The 13,814-nt window shown below is 51.6% G+C and overlaps 7 protein-coding genes across 7 annotated transcripts; 2 read left to right on the forward strand and 5 right to left on the reverse strand.

Annotated features, from left to right (window-relative positions):
- Nucleotides 1-53: 53 nt before the first annotated feature.
- Nucleotides 54-998, reverse strand: M431DRAFT_289459 (hypothetical protein). The gene is made up of 2 exons (XM_024914083.1): nt 780-998; nt 54-730 (listed from the first exon to the last, which is right to left on the reverse strand). Exons 1-2 carry the CDS (start codon nt 866-868, stop codon nt 370-372), a joined length of 450 nt encoding a protein of 149 aa, XP_024778575.1. The 5' UTR covers nt 869-998; the 3' UTR covers nt 54-369.
- On the reverse strand, nt 940-2,260 carry M431DRAFT_289436 (hypothetical protein). Its single transcript, XM_024914082.1, has 3 exons — nt 1,646-2,260; nt 1,352-1,504; nt 940-1,214 (listed from the first exon to the last, which is right to left on the reverse strand). Exons 1-3 carry the CDS (start codon nt 1,951-1,953, stop codon nt 1,130-1,132), a joined length of 546 nt encoding a protein of 181 aa, XP_024778576.1. The 5' UTR covers nt 1,954-2,260; the 3' UTR covers nt 940-1,129.
- Nucleotides 2,261-4,105: 1,845 nt separating this feature from the next.
- M431DRAFT_67467 (hypothetical protein) lies at nt 4,106-4,591 on the forward strand (the record flags this gene model as incomplete). The annotated part of the gene is made up of 2 exons (XM_024921733.1): nt 4,106-4,327; nt 4,463-4,591. Coding segments are annotated over 2 exons (351 nt in total), but the record flags the coding sequence as incomplete, so codon positions are not given.
- A 393-nt stretch (nt 4,592-4,984) lies between these two features.
- On the reverse strand, nt 4,985-5,292 carry M431DRAFT_490530 (hypothetical protein; the record flags this gene model as incomplete). Its single annotated transcript, XM_024916810.1, has 3 exons — nt 4,985-5,100; nt 5,129-5,210; nt 5,251-5,292. 3 exons carry the CDS (start codon nt 5,290-5,292, stop codon nt 4,985-4,987), a joined length of 240 nt encoding a protein of 79 aa, XP_024778578.1.
- A 1,901-nt stretch (nt 5,293-7,193) lies between these two features.
- Nucleotides 7,194-8,988, reverse strand: M431DRAFT_289539 (hypothetical protein). The gene has a single exon (XM_024914084.1). The coding sequence runs from the start codon at nt 8,738-8,740 to the stop codon at nt 7,568-7,570; it is 1,173 nt and encodes a 390-aa protein (XP_024778579.1). The 5' UTR covers nt 8,741-8,988; the 3' UTR covers nt 7,194-7,567.
- Nucleotides 8,989-9,992: 1,004 nt separating this feature from the next.
- M431DRAFT_516074 (hypothetical protein) lies at nt 9,993-12,102 on the forward strand. Its single transcript, XM_024920298.1, has 2 exons — nt 9,993-10,190; nt 10,263-12,102. Exons 1-2 carry the CDS (start codon nt 10,017-10,019, stop codon nt 11,967-11,969), a joined length of 1,881 nt encoding a protein of 626 aa, XP_024778580.1. The 5' UTR covers nt 9,993-10,016; the 3' UTR covers nt 11,970-12,102.
- On the reverse strand, nt 12,028-13,448 carry M431DRAFT_544110 (hypothetical protein; the record flags this gene model as incomplete). The annotated part of the gene is made up of 2 exons (XM_024921156.1): nt 12,028-12,984; nt 13,088-13,448. 2 exons carry the CDS (start codon nt 13,446-13,448, stop codon nt 12,146-12,148), a joined length of 1,200 nt encoding a protein of 399 aa, XP_024778581.1. The 3' UTR covers nt 12,028-12,145.
- Between the last annotated feature and the right edge of the window lie 366 nt (nt 13,449-13,814).

Here is a 13,814-nt window from a genome sequence, read left to right on the forward strand (position 1 = left end):
AAATTCTTACAAACACGGCATCGGCTCAATCAGATCAGCATCACGGCACATTGAGCAGACAAGGATACTGCAATTTAGCTTTTTTGAGCTGTTCCCGGATATTCGCGGTGATGAATATCATATCACGTGATGCTCCCAACCGACACAAAGAAACTTTCAACACTCATCCTATCAATGTGGGATGACGACAGGCCTTCTGGCATGGGGTCTGTGATGGCTTCAACACCTACGCCGAGGTGACCTCAGACATCAATGGGTATGGGACGACGCGTACGGGCAATGGGACCATTCACACCGTGGAAGCCAAGCTTAAGAGGAACTCTTCATCACGTCCAAGACTGGAAACGGATACTTTTATTGCTACAGAGCTTACAAAACATCCTCATCATCTTGAATTAGACTCCAGGGTGCCCACAGCAACGCCAACAACGCCAAATAAAGTAGTACCTCCTTGCCTCTGATTCCCGCCGATACCCAATGCAGCAATATTTCATCCCCAATAGGAAAAGCGCTTTCACATCCATCACATCTCTCTGTCTCTACGGAGTACCTGCTCGCTCGCTCGGTCCAGCTCGTCGCACACCCCTGGTGGGGAAGAGGGCCGTCGTGGGCGACTGAGGACCCTGCAGCCCTCGTGGTTTGCGCGAGATGCCCATTGGAGCCCCCCGGTCTTCCTGCAAGCTTCGAAAGAGGAGTGTACGTTCCGGCCCTGCTCCCCGATTGCCACCATCTATCCAATCATAAGTCATTATTATTGTCGTAAGTTTCTCGTTTCTCACCCCCACACCGTCACAGCGCCAAAACGGGGCCTGTGGCGGGTAGAACCGCCCGGTTCGTAGGGCTGGTAAAGCAGCAAGAGATCTGGCATCCAACCCTGCAAGATTGCCGCGCGGTTCGCGCCAAATTCAACGTCAGTTCATGCTAGTGAATGGAACGCTTTTCCTCCCCAGTTGAAATCGCCTAGAGTCATGCAAAATGTGACTGCAAAAAAGGCTCAACTTTTGTTCGTGAATATAGCCGTTGGTGCAAAGATTGAAGAAAATCGCTTTTTGTGAAAACGCCGGAAAAGGTAGTCTTGATGAAAAATACAAAAGAAAACAGTCTGGAAGGAATGGATCTTTTCCCCGGTTTAGTTGTACTCTGGGGAGGGAAAGCGCTGGCGAGCCTTCGCGTGCTCCTTGGGGTGCTTTCGAGCAGCCTTTGCGTTGAGAGATCTGCATGTTTGGCGGCCTCAATTAGCTGCGATTCTTACATTTTATAAAGAAGCGCTGTTGATTCTGCTCTCAATTGCGCCTTGCTCCGCCACCTCGACCGCGGAAAAGGTTGAACTTGCTAAGGGGGTGACACTTACGAAACTTTCTTCTGAGTCCACTCCAGGTCGTTGCGGACTTCCCTTGCATCCCGCATGCCCTCGGAAAAGCGTTCACGGGTTCTCGCAAGGCGAGCCTGGGCCTGCTTCTGCAGCTCCAGGAGTTCACGGTGCTTGGCATTGAGTTTACCAGAACTAGTGTAGAGACGAATATTTTAGCCCAATTCTGATAAAGTGGTTCTCGAGTAAGACAGAGAGAGACATCTCGTCGTAAAGAGCGTCTTCTCTCCACTCGAGACGCCTGTGCTTTCGACCACGTGGAGGGAGATTACTTACGTCTGTGCTTGAACTGCCATGCTCCGATCCAGAGGGATGGGGTCGAACGAGTTAGAGAAGCGCTCCTGCATGTACTCCTGGAAGTCGACGCCGCTAGCGGAGCCGGTGCTTTCGTAGTCGCCGCTAGAGCTACCAATGTAACCAGCAGAGGTGGCGGAATATCCAGAGGGAACACCAGAGGCGGAGCTCATAGTGTCATCGCATTCTGGTGGGGAGCTGGAGTATTGACTGTAGGTGGGGTATTGGCTGCCTTTGGAGGGAACAGCCATGGGCATGGAGTAGGCAGCAGTTTGGAATGAGCCAGACATGATGAATAATGGCCAATTGGAGAGATGAATGGGCTAGAGTTTATCGAAAGGTAGTGGTGTGTGTGGTGATGTATAAGACAAGTGACTAAGAGTTGCCGGTTGCCACAGGTAGCAGATGAGTATAAGTCTTGGTGGATTGGAGTTGAAGAAGATGTGTTTGGTTTTGGAACAAAGGCCAATTGTAAACTTGGAGAGGCAGTTGAGTCTTGCTGGAGAAGAGTGATACGAAAGGAAGAAGAAGAATTCATCTCAACTCAAACACAATGGCCCCTTTTATACTTTTTCAGGACCCTCCCCGGTCGTCATTGACCTAGTCAAAGGGATAAGAGGCCATGTCTTCATTCGCCGGGGCCGGCTATCCTCGACCCCGCCTGTGGTGAGTAGGCAGACAAACATGAAGTGATGGCGCTGTCACCAGGGAGCAGCATGGACGAGACACTCGTCGTGGAGACTTGCATAGTGTGAGCCGAGAGAGTACTAGCAAGGGGAGGAGGAGGCGTGGTTGTGAACGTTGTGGACCAGAAGCCTCTGTAGAGCCGGCCGAGCTTTCACCATCCGGGATATCATTGAGCACTGAACCAACCAGAACAAAGAATTGAGAAGCAAGGTGAGGGAATGGGCAGGGGTGGGAATAGAGCCCAAACACCAGTTGGACGAGGCAATGAAAACATGAGGTGCGGTGGTGCAATGAGAGCCAGCTTAGACTGGACAGAAAACGGCTTTGAATTCCTTCACAAAACACACCAGAGAACGTCGACCCCTACCCGCATATGCCGGGGGGAGGCAAAGTTGCAAAGGCCCCGATCAGTGGAGCCGATTCCCATTGTTAGATTAGACGCGGTGTGTATAAGTGGGAAAACGTACATACATATTCCCAGTTTAAGGATCGGTAAATGTGCTAGGAAAAAAGGGCAGGGATGGGCGTGGGATGGGGTATGACGGAGGCTCGGGTCTGAGCAAGAAAAGATGGGATTTATTTTACTGATGGTTAACAAGACCGGATAAGTGTTCCAGGCCAAGCAAAGGCGAGGAGGGAAAGGGTGGCAGCACTAGCCATTGGGTCCAACAACAGGGAAGCGCCATGAACCGGATGGAGATGGACACACGGACTCTGACAAAGGCAGCATCAGGGCCTGCCTGCTTTGCCATGGGTCCAGTACTTTGCATTTGGCTATGGGGGAGGCAAAGTGCTAGGCTGGGCATGGCCAGGATGAGGTAGTGGAGAGGATTGTGCAGGCTGAGGGCACGCCATGCCGTGAACCACGGAGAACCGACGGGGGCGGAAACGAGAGAGAAGAGAGGCGGAAGAGCAAGAGGAGTAGGGGGGGTGGTTTGTCCAAGCCGGAGCCAGCAAGTGTGACGAACGGCCGTCGATTCAATCGGCTCTGGAGCTACATTAGCTGGTCAGTATCTAGCGGCTGGAGCAGGAGCAGAGAAGAGAGAGATGGAAAAAGTCTTTTCTGTTCAACAAGCGCGGGCCACACTAGTTGGACGCGAAAAGTGGTGTGTGCCAAAAGCAGCACTGGATTCCCTCTTTTTTTCTTGTCTGGATTTTTTCCCCTGCGCAGACCTAAAATCTCATGGTTGGCTGCGTTGACGACGCCACGAGGGAGGGACCCATCGGATGCAAGCGTCGGTGCATTGATGGGCCTGGCGGATGCGAAAAGAAAAAGAAAAAGAAAACACTAGGCGGACCTTCCACAGCGAGTGGCAGCGGGTCAGGCAGGAGTGCAGCAGAAGCGCAGAAGAAGAGAAGCCAGCGCGGTCTTTTTCCCTTCTGGCGCTTGGAGAGGTGAGGTGGTGGTGATGCGTTGTCAAGATATCCGCCAGAGCATGTTCCGAAAGGGCCAAGAGTCGATGCGTGTACAAAGTGCTGCTGGGCTGGTACGGGACAGAGCAGTTACCTTGGTTGATCCTTAAGGCGACAAAGGCAGCAAGGGGGGGTGTGGCCGCAGCGGGTTTTTGGCTGTGGATGGAGTAAAACGGCCGTGATTCGTCTAAATTATAGCAATGTCGATATCATGTATCGCGTATCTTGTATATATATGACAATATGACAGGCAAAATGCAGCGATGTAATGATGGAATAATTCCTGTAACTTGAGACCCGATTATACGCAATTAAATCCGACCAAGCAAGATCCCCATAGGCCCTTTTGCCCTTCACCTTCCGCACTTTGCTGATGCTGCATCCAACGCTGCCGGCATTGGCAGATACGACATGCAGCTTACACCTAGGTTAGTGAAGTATTACGACCGCCTACTGTACTATACCTTGCCTTTCCCTGCCCTGCCTGGTGTCATGTATGTACGGCACATGTACGAGTATGTACGTAGGCGGCAGAGATGGAGCCTCTTAAGTGATTTAGTGGTGGTAATTGATCGCTTCAATCAATTGATGTCTTGTCTTGCTCGTAATTACATACACGCTTGATAGTGAGACACAACCTTGAACTGGGACAAGCCTTCCATTGCTTTTGCGCCTACTCGGCTGACCGATGACACCTAGGCACAAATAGTGGCAGCTTTACTCGGCACCGCTTCGTTTTCTTGTGTTGCACTCAGGCTCGGACTCCACCACCTGGCTCCAGCTTGTCGAGACCTTGTGCCGCTCTCATTGGAGGTTAATGGCCATCCGAGGCCGCGGTCGAGGCTAATTCGCTCAGGCCTTGGGGGTCTTCTGCATCGTCAATTGGTTGAAAATCTGATGGGCTAGTGGAAAAAAAAAAGCGAGCATGGGCGTTCGTTGGAACTCGGTGAAAAGGACGGCCTGGACGGTCTTGCCCCTCCCCCGCCATGTTCATCGTATCAAAGAGAGACGAGAGAGCTCGAACACGTCAGCCGTACATGAAGACTCGCCACGGCCAACAGGCAAATAACCTGTATCCTCAACCACGGATTTACATCGCCAGATGCCCTGGGCGTATGCATCAACCGCCATGGGTCTTCCAGTGGAGACGGCATGAGTTCGTCTTTTCGGTGTGTGCAGGGCGTATGCAAGTCCGTAGGGCCGTGCTGCAGCTCCAACGCATCAGGCAAGCAAGCCTCCTAGTGCATCGTGGAGGCCAGGAGCCCAATAGAAGCAGCCCAAGATACCCGAGATATCATTGCTCACTCGGCTTGACGCAGCAGGCCCTGGATGTCCCCCTGCAGCGCCGCTTGGGGCAGAAATCACGCTCTGCCATGCCGCGGTAGGTACACATGTTACACATTGACGGACGACTAATGCGGTAAGAGGCATGATACCAGGTTTGGTGCTAGATGGTGCTAAAGGTATACATTGGATATCGATGGTACGAGTCTTTGATGGCATCGAGAGCTGAAGCCGGGCTTAGCCATCGGAGGTCCGATGGTTTTTAGCAAGGGACTGCTTATTTCGGCGCTTTACGGAGTACACACGGCCACCAGAGGTTGCCTCGAATGTTGAGCATGGTGTTTGGGTGAGACACACAGGCAGTTGTGCGTGACACCAGCCATTGCTCGGGCATCCTGAGACGACTGACATTTGTGCCTTGCCGGTTGCACCAAAAGAAACCAACCCTGGGATCAAGACTGCAGATTGCCTTGACCGCTGTCTTGATGAATGAATTGACGGCTGGTTGCCTCTCACTTTTGTAAAATTCTCAAGAATTAGCAGCTGTACGCTAGCCATGTCGTGCATGAATGTGGCTTTTTGAACGATGCCATGACACAAAACTTTACGACGGAGATGGCGTGTAGGTTTTTCTATGGACCGAGATGCGGGCTTATACGGCTTCGTCGGCCGACTTGACTGGGCGGCATTGTTAAGAGTAACCAACACGGAGCATACCGGAAATTGAAACAGACATGAACGCATTCTCTCCACAAAAAAAAACCCCCATTGGAAATCAATTGCGAGAGGCGTATGGGCATACCTCGCGATGTGTGTTGAAATGCATATACATCATAGGCAGTGACGGTGCAAGCCCAAGAGCAAGAGGATCAAATCGCTAAAAAATCAAGACATGGGTTAAAAAACCAAGAACCAGCCGAAACGGGAAAATCGAGTTGCATTTCGAGGCCTACCCTCCCCTCCCACACGCCCCCTCCTCATGTCCAGAAGCCTCTCCCGAAGGGCTGGGAAGAAGGTATGTGTTGTCAATGGCAGGGGGATAACGACACTGACCAGGGGTTGAACAACAAGAGTGGGATGGTGTTTGCAATACAAGAAAAATTTAGCATCAAGTGACAATGAATATGAAAAAGAATGGAAACGAATCCATGATGAATAAGATGCAATTGTAATTTCAAGTATTTCGACGATATTTGCTTGAATAAAAGAAGAAGAAAAATGAAGGGGAAAAAAAAAGGATAATTAAAAAAGATCTTCAATGCCAGCGTTGCAATTGAGTTCATGGGCTCCTATGCGGCTACGCCCGCCACCCCTCCAAGGCGCAAAAAGACAACTCATCAGCGATCCAAGGGATTCGCAACCGAAAACGACAGACACCCTTGACGAAAACTCGACTGGCCAATCTGCCTTTTTTGAGGGGGACCCCTCACTACGTTTTTTTTTTATTTCATTTTATTATATAGATATATAAATTAATATTAACAATAAAAATAGTGCGTATCTTGCTTGACATTGGAGGGAATTGAGAGACAGACACACACACACACACACACACCACAAATCCGTCATGGAAATTCAACCAATTCGATAAAGGCGCTGTTTGTGCACGCTGAGGTGGCAGCGCCCCCACCTCTCAACTTTTTGATGTCCAGCCCACCACTCTGTTTCTTTCTTCCACAGTAGATGATGGATGGCCCCTTTCCCTCCATTTCATATTGGGAGCCATAATTGGCTTCATGGCATGAAAATTGGTCAATTCTCTCTCATTCATCACCTCTTTTTAACCAATATACACAAGAAGATGGGCATTGGTTAAAGAGAGCGAGCGAGAGATTCCCACCAAAGCAAAGCCTTGAAGAGAAACAACTACTGTAGCAGTTACATCACCACGTCCAAACTATTTCGTGCATCAGGAATCCTGCTTCTTGGGACGCGCTTGTGGCACCTCTTCATCAATGGGCATCAGTGCATCTGCCGTGGCATCTGCGCGACATCGTCACGGCATAAACTGGCGCTACACCTCGTGTGTCTCCTCCTGGGTAGAGCCGGCCAGCTGCGTAATTATGCAGAGGTAGCTTCTTGAGCCCATTGGCGGTCAGGCCACTTGTCGTCCAATCCAAGTTGAGGAGGCGCTTGGATGGAATTTATGCGGATGATGCATGCAGAAGCGTTTGGAATACAGTATAGGTATATCAAATTACATGTCTACCTTGTCTACCTAGTACTTTATCTACCTAGGAGCTATCTACCAGCACCTCCTGGGTGACTACCTCGTACATATGTGATCGGTGATCCATCGTATAAATAGCATCTCGCCGATAACCTCTGCCATGTGGACCAGAGGGGCCAGATAACGCAATCAAGAACCAAGAAACCCCAAGTGTCGTGATATAGAAAGTACAAGTAAAGAGGGGGAGGAAGAGAGAAGGAACTGCATTACAGAGTGAAGAAGATGTGAAACCACAGATATATACCATTATCGAAACAAATGCAGCCTCCTATAGAAAAGGTTGTGTATGGTTAGCCAAACAGTTTGAGGAAGCCCCAAATGCCGATTCCGCTAAGCACCGGGATTGTCAAGTTGTCGTCCCATCCGAAGAGGTCGGCCACTTCGCTGGCAGAGGCGACAAATCCAGACCAGACGCTCATGATGCCGAGGGCCACGGAGCCGGAGACGGATGCCATGCTGTCCGGGATGCCGACGGCCTCGGTCAATGCTCGCGGCAGCGATAGAGTGCCCGTGAACATGAAGTTCTCGTCACCGGGCATGGGTCCTATAGTTGGGACCAGCCACCCGTACCAGAGGTAGGAGGTGGCCACGCCGACGAAAAAGGCGGCGAGAGACCCGGCCAAGGATTTGCCGCGGCGCAGTCTCGGGGTATATCGTCCCCAGAGACGGCCGAATGTGCTGGCGGCCGTGTCGCACCAGCTGAGCAGCAGGACGCTGATGACACCGACGTCCTTGGGAAAGAAGTAGAGGGTGATCCAGGCGCCCAGGAGATAGAAGATGACGCCATTCCAGCCCGCGTACTCGCTCTCCCTCATGAGGGCACCGAGCACTTTGACGTAGAGCCGGTTGAACGAGGCATATCGATGCCGCAGCCAGTCGACGGTGGTGATGGGTACTAGACCAGCCATCAGGTACGGGGGCACGGCGCTGGTCTGGGTTCCGGAGCTGTAGAGCCAGACGACGAAGAAGCCGATGGAGACGTGCAAGGCCTTGCGGGGGACCTCATGCTTGTGCACAAATGTCCGCCAGTGTCTGTGGATGGGGATGAGGCCGAGAGGACTGGGGCTGCGGCTGAAGTCGCGCCAGCTCCATCCCGTGGTGGCCGGCTGGGGAGGAGCCAGATGGCCGTTTGTCGTCGTGGCCAGCCGAGTGGCCGTCGCCGTTGCTGTAGCCATGATGCCGTCTTGTTCTGTCTTGGACGACGCTGCTGTCGGCGTCTTGGTCATGCGAGGCACGCGCGATTCGAGGGGGGAGCGGCTTCTTGTACGGGATCTTCGGGGCCCGGAACTGGAACTGCTGCCATCGCTCGGCTCCTCCTCCACCGCCTGCTGCGTCGGGGCCTTTCTTCGACTCCGGGTCATGGGGCCCACGTAATCCTGCACGTCTCGTTCTGACGGCGTCGGGCTGGGCGAGATGATGCGAGGCGTTTGCGGCACGCGAGCCGACTGGCGACGTAGCGACATTGTGAAGCTTGCGGGCGGGAGCGCAGGGCAGTTGACGGCGCCCACGACGAGCCGCCGCAGCGATTCAAAGCCCGAGGGCCACAGAGACTGGTGATGGTCTCGGCGCGAGAGGCGCGCAACGTCAATGCCGCTGCTGCTGCTGCTGCTGCTGCTGCTGGTGTCGCTGTCGCTTCTGCTTCGGCCGCTGATGCTGTGAGGGCTAAAGAGCTCGAGCTCAAACAGGCTGTGCGATGACGAGTGGCTGACAGGGGACAGATTGACGGGGTGAGTTGGGTCCTCCAGGATGAACGATGGTTTAGCAGCGATGCGGTAGAGGCTAGACCCTCTGCCACATTACCAGCGCCGGTACGGAGTGACAGATAACGGAGGATGCGCCCGAAAGAAGACGAGTGGGAAGGAGGATGAAGAGGACCAGCGGGCGTCGATGATATTTATTGGCTGTTGCAGTTGACGGAACAAGGCCAAGTCATTCGTTCGTTTTGCAAGGCGGCCAGGATGCTACTAGGTAATTTCATTCGAAGATGTACGAGTACACGGAAGGCTATGTCCAGTCCATGGCGAAGTTTTTTTTCCTTCTGCCGGCCAGCCTCAACCGACCCCCAAGCCACAAACACAAAAAAAGTCACCCAGGCAGTGTCGTGTGCGTCTCTCTTAGCCGTGGCGCCCTAACAGGTACTAGGACAGAGCTGCTTGTCACTTGTCAAAGGGGCACATGTGACCCGCCAATCTGATCATTTTTACGGACCAGTGCAACCGACCTGAGAAATTGTCCGCCCGGACATTAACAAAACGTCATCGGGTCCTTTGTTGGGGCCGCGAGTTTCTCTCTGTTGGACTTTCACGTGCCGATTTGTTTCTGCTGTGCGGCCGGAGGCGCGGGTGTTCGGAGCGTCCAAGCCCGTGCTTTTTGCCTGATCAAATTTCCTGTGCATGAGATGAATTGCTTGCCGCTTACGGTTAGTCTGGCTGGAAGGTTCTTTTCCACGTTCCGATCTCGTACGGTCGTCCATTTCTTCCAGAAAGATGCTCATGTGTTGAGATACCCTTATTGCCTAGGGTGGTAGTTTCCCGGAGTGTTCCGTATCTAGTTGGGCTTAGTAGCCGCAGCCAAAGACCAATTAATCGTGGGGAGATGTTCGAGTAGAAAAGTAAGCGGATCTCCTCACGTGGAGATAAGATAAGACGTCAAAATAATTTCTTAGATAGCCTCAATCGTATCGACGATAGGCCTTGCGCTGTGGCGCTGGGACATCAATTTTCACCAGACTCAAACACAATGGCTCCTGGAAAGGTTCCCGTAAAGAGAGACCCCCGAGCTTGGGATGCTCTGACTCCTCCTTTGGCGGAATGGATCCTCGATGCCGTATCCAGCATGGGGTTCAAGCAGATGACGCCGGTGCAGGCTGCGACTATGCCGCAGTTCCTGGGTAACAAGGATGTAGTAGTTGAGGTGAGTTTTCTAGCACTATTGATTATTCGTCTGCTGTCCTTTCTTATTCTAACTCTATTGTTTTAATCGTAGGCCGTTACTGGTAGCGGAAAGACACTCGCATTCTTGATTCCCATAGTTCAGAGACTATTGCGCTTGGATGAACCGACCAAGAAGCATCATATTGGTGCAATCGTCATTTCGCCCACGCGAGAACTCGCCGCACAGATTCATACCGTCCTTCTGTCCCTCCTCGAATTCCATGCACCCTCCGCTGAGATACTACCGCACCTGAAAGGCGAAGAAAAGCGACCCAGCAGCGTCGTACCCGCCATCGTCCCTCAGTTGCTAGTCGGAGGAACCACCACACCAGCACAAGATCTAAGCTACTTTGTCCGACACAGCCCGAACCTTTTGATATCCTCTCCTGGTCGTCTTGTTGAGTTGCTGGCCTCTCCTCACGTTCACATTGACCAGTCGTTTGAGGCACTTGTGCTCGATGAGGCCGATCGGCTACTCGATCTTGGCTTCAAGCAGGACCTCCAGACCATTCTTTCGCATCTCCCCAAGCAGCGACGAACGGGCTTGTTTAGTGCCAGTGTTAGCGAGGCCGTTGGCGAGATTATCCGAGTTGGACTTCGCAATCCGGTCAAGATTGAGGTCAAGGTCAAGATGAAGGATGGTGGGGTTGTCGAAGATAGAAGGATTCCTGCAAGTCTGCAGATGTCCTACCTTGTTACCCCGGCTAGCCATAAGCTGCCAGCCTTGGCACAGCTCTTGGAGCGCCTACCAGTGCGACCTCAGAAAAGCATCGTCTTTCTGTCTACATGTGCCGCTGTGGACTATTTCCAACACACCCTTCCGCAAATATTACCTCAGGGATTTTCATTGGTACCATTACACGGCAAGCATCCAGCTAAAGTGCGCGAGAAGAACTTCAACCGCTTCCTGACTTCTGTCTCTCCTACTGTTCTGTTGACAACAGACTTGGCGGCGCGTGGTTTGGATATCCCTCAAGTCGACTTGGTTGTTCAGGTCGACGCCCCTTCAGATCCCAAGGTATTCATCCATAGGAGTGGGCGAGCCGGTCGTGCCGGTAGAAAGGGACTGGCTGTGGTGATGCTTCATCCTGGACACGAAGAAGACTACGCAAAATTTTTAGAGATTCGTCAAACCCCCATTACACCCTTACTAAAACCTTCAATTTCCGTGACGGAAGATGAAGCTCAAAGTGCAACGTCAAAATTCCGAGCATTACTCCAGGCGGATCGCGCGATTCACGATAAAGCCCAGAAAGCTTTCGTCAGCTGGGTCCGCAGTTACGGAGCACATCAAGCGACTTCCATATTCAGAGTTGCCGACCTGGACTGGACAGATCTTGGACATGCATGGGGGCTTCTCCGCCTACCCAGGATGCCTGAGTTGAGAACCTGGACTGGAGATAAGATGCTGGGAGTTGAAATGGATTGGGACACATTCGCGTATAAAGATGCAGCACGAGAGAAGGCGAGACAAGAGGCCATGGCAGCCGATAAATCAGGAGAGACAGAGAAGAAGGCGGCCGAGGCTAAGCGGAAGAGGAAGAACAACGAGGCATGGAGCGGAAAGCATGAGCAAGAGGAGGTCCGGATCGAGAGAAGAGAGAAGAGACACAAGAAGAGAGAAGCCGAGATGACAGCCAAGATGACAGACGAGGAGAAGGTCAAGCAGGCTGAGCTGAAGGAGCTGATCAGGCAGGTCAGGGAACAGAATCTAGCAAAGACAGCAGCCCAGGAAGATGAGTTTGAAGGCTTTGATTAAAATAGCGATATGTTATTATTATTATTAATGCGATATACCCCTTGGCGGGATCCGTTGGGTTAGAAGTAATTGGGTTAGAAGTAAGTAGACGAGTTTGCAGGTATTCTAACTCTTTTCACTCTCTTGTTTGTCTAATATCTCGAGTATCTCGAGTATCTACGATATCCTTAGTATCTCTATTCATCGCCCTGGCTCTCGCCCTCACTCCCGCCCTCATACTCACCCTCACCCTCATTCTCATCCTCATTCTCACCCTCATCCTCACCCTCACCCCCATCCTCACCCCCACATACACAATAATCTAAATAATCCTTCTTTTCGCCTTCATCCAACAAGTCATCTGTTTCATTGACCGCACCACATATGGCCGCAACCTGAGTAAGATCCCACAAAATCTGTAAAAGCTCGAAGTCGGGGGCCTTAATACCAACGTCTAAGTTTCCCTTCAAAATAAACAGCTGGCCACTCAGGAGCATTTGACCGTCTTTTCGGAAGACCAACGATGGACCCCATTCCTGGTTATTTTCGAGTCCTGCTCGCTTCAAGACGTCTTCAAAGGACACAGACTCGTGCGGCTTGAACAAAAAGTCCTGAGGCTTCAGCCTTGATTCCTTAAGCCAGAAGAGCTGGACAATGACCGAGCCGTCCTCCATCTTGGCCAAAGGCTTCAGCGCCAACTTGGCTTCGGCCATATCCTGGCGCAGGTAGCTACTAATAAGGAACCGGCCTTCTAACGAGTAGGGGGACCAGCCGCGTGCATATAATCTATCCCACGTTTGTGCCTTGTCTTTGTCCCAAAATACGCGAAGCATCATGCTAATGTACTGGTGGAATTCCATGTCCGTTCCGCGGCAAAGCTTTGGGATGATTCGGGCCCTGCAGACATCGTCACTGGTTCCTCGAATGGGACACGCCGCGCTGCGCCGCGCCGAAGCAGGTATATACCTTAAAGAAAAGGCGAGCCTCTCCCAAAACGCAGATGGCATTCCATGACATTGGCGCCCTTCTCTAACGACTAATTGATACAGATGTAAGCAAAACGCCACTGGTCACTGCACATCTGAGAAGGGGAGGGAGAACAGGGGGAGGGGGTTCCTTGTTGGAATTGAGAAACTCACAAGCCTTGATTCCTAGAACACCGTCTGCATGCATAGTCCCGAAGAGGCTCGCGGCTACGATTGCGCATAGAGGGTACGTGGTCATATTTAAATCGTTTAATATGCGCTGCAGTTGGTCAATAGGCGCGACCAGGATAATGGCCAATCCCACTGCATTCAGGCCAAGCGAGATGTTGTTATCATCCTGGATCTTCTTGATTTGAAGGAAGATTTCGCGCCTGGTATCTATATCCGTAATGTAATCGACCTTGGGCTTTTCGAGAGGAATGCCTTCATCAAGCATTCGAGCTGTGTCATCCATTTCAGCCAGCAGACGCTCTACTAGAGAGCTTTCTAGGTTGTGCTCTTGAGCAGCAGCCATTGGCAAAGCGAGGTGGTTCCGACAGGGATAAGAAATAGAAGAAATGAAATAAAGGCAATAGTACAATTATTTCCACAAGATCAATGCAATGTTAGAATGATAATGGAATGGATAATATCGTGTACGCAGGATTTTTTGTGCGAAGTTTGAGCCTGACCTTGTTTTTGCGAGAACCAGTAGCCTGTCTGCAACACGGCAGGCCTCAGCGGCCTTTATATGTTTCCTTTACAGTTTTAAAGTTTTTTTGTTTTGAATCGTGTTCTGCCTTGAGGCTTCCTTTACTTTGAAGAAGAGTTTTCAATTCTTAAGGCGGCACCTTGAAGCTCTCTTTTTACTTTGAAGAGTTTTCAATTCTTAAGGCGGCAC

This window comes from Trichoderma harzianum (assembly GCF_003025095.1).
Source record: "Trichoderma harzianum CBS 226.95 unplaced genomic scaffold M431scaffold_2, whole genome shotgun sequence".
NCBI lineage: Eukaryota > Fungi > Ascomycota > Sordariomycetes > Hypocreales > Hypocreaceae > Trichoderma > Trichoderma harzianum.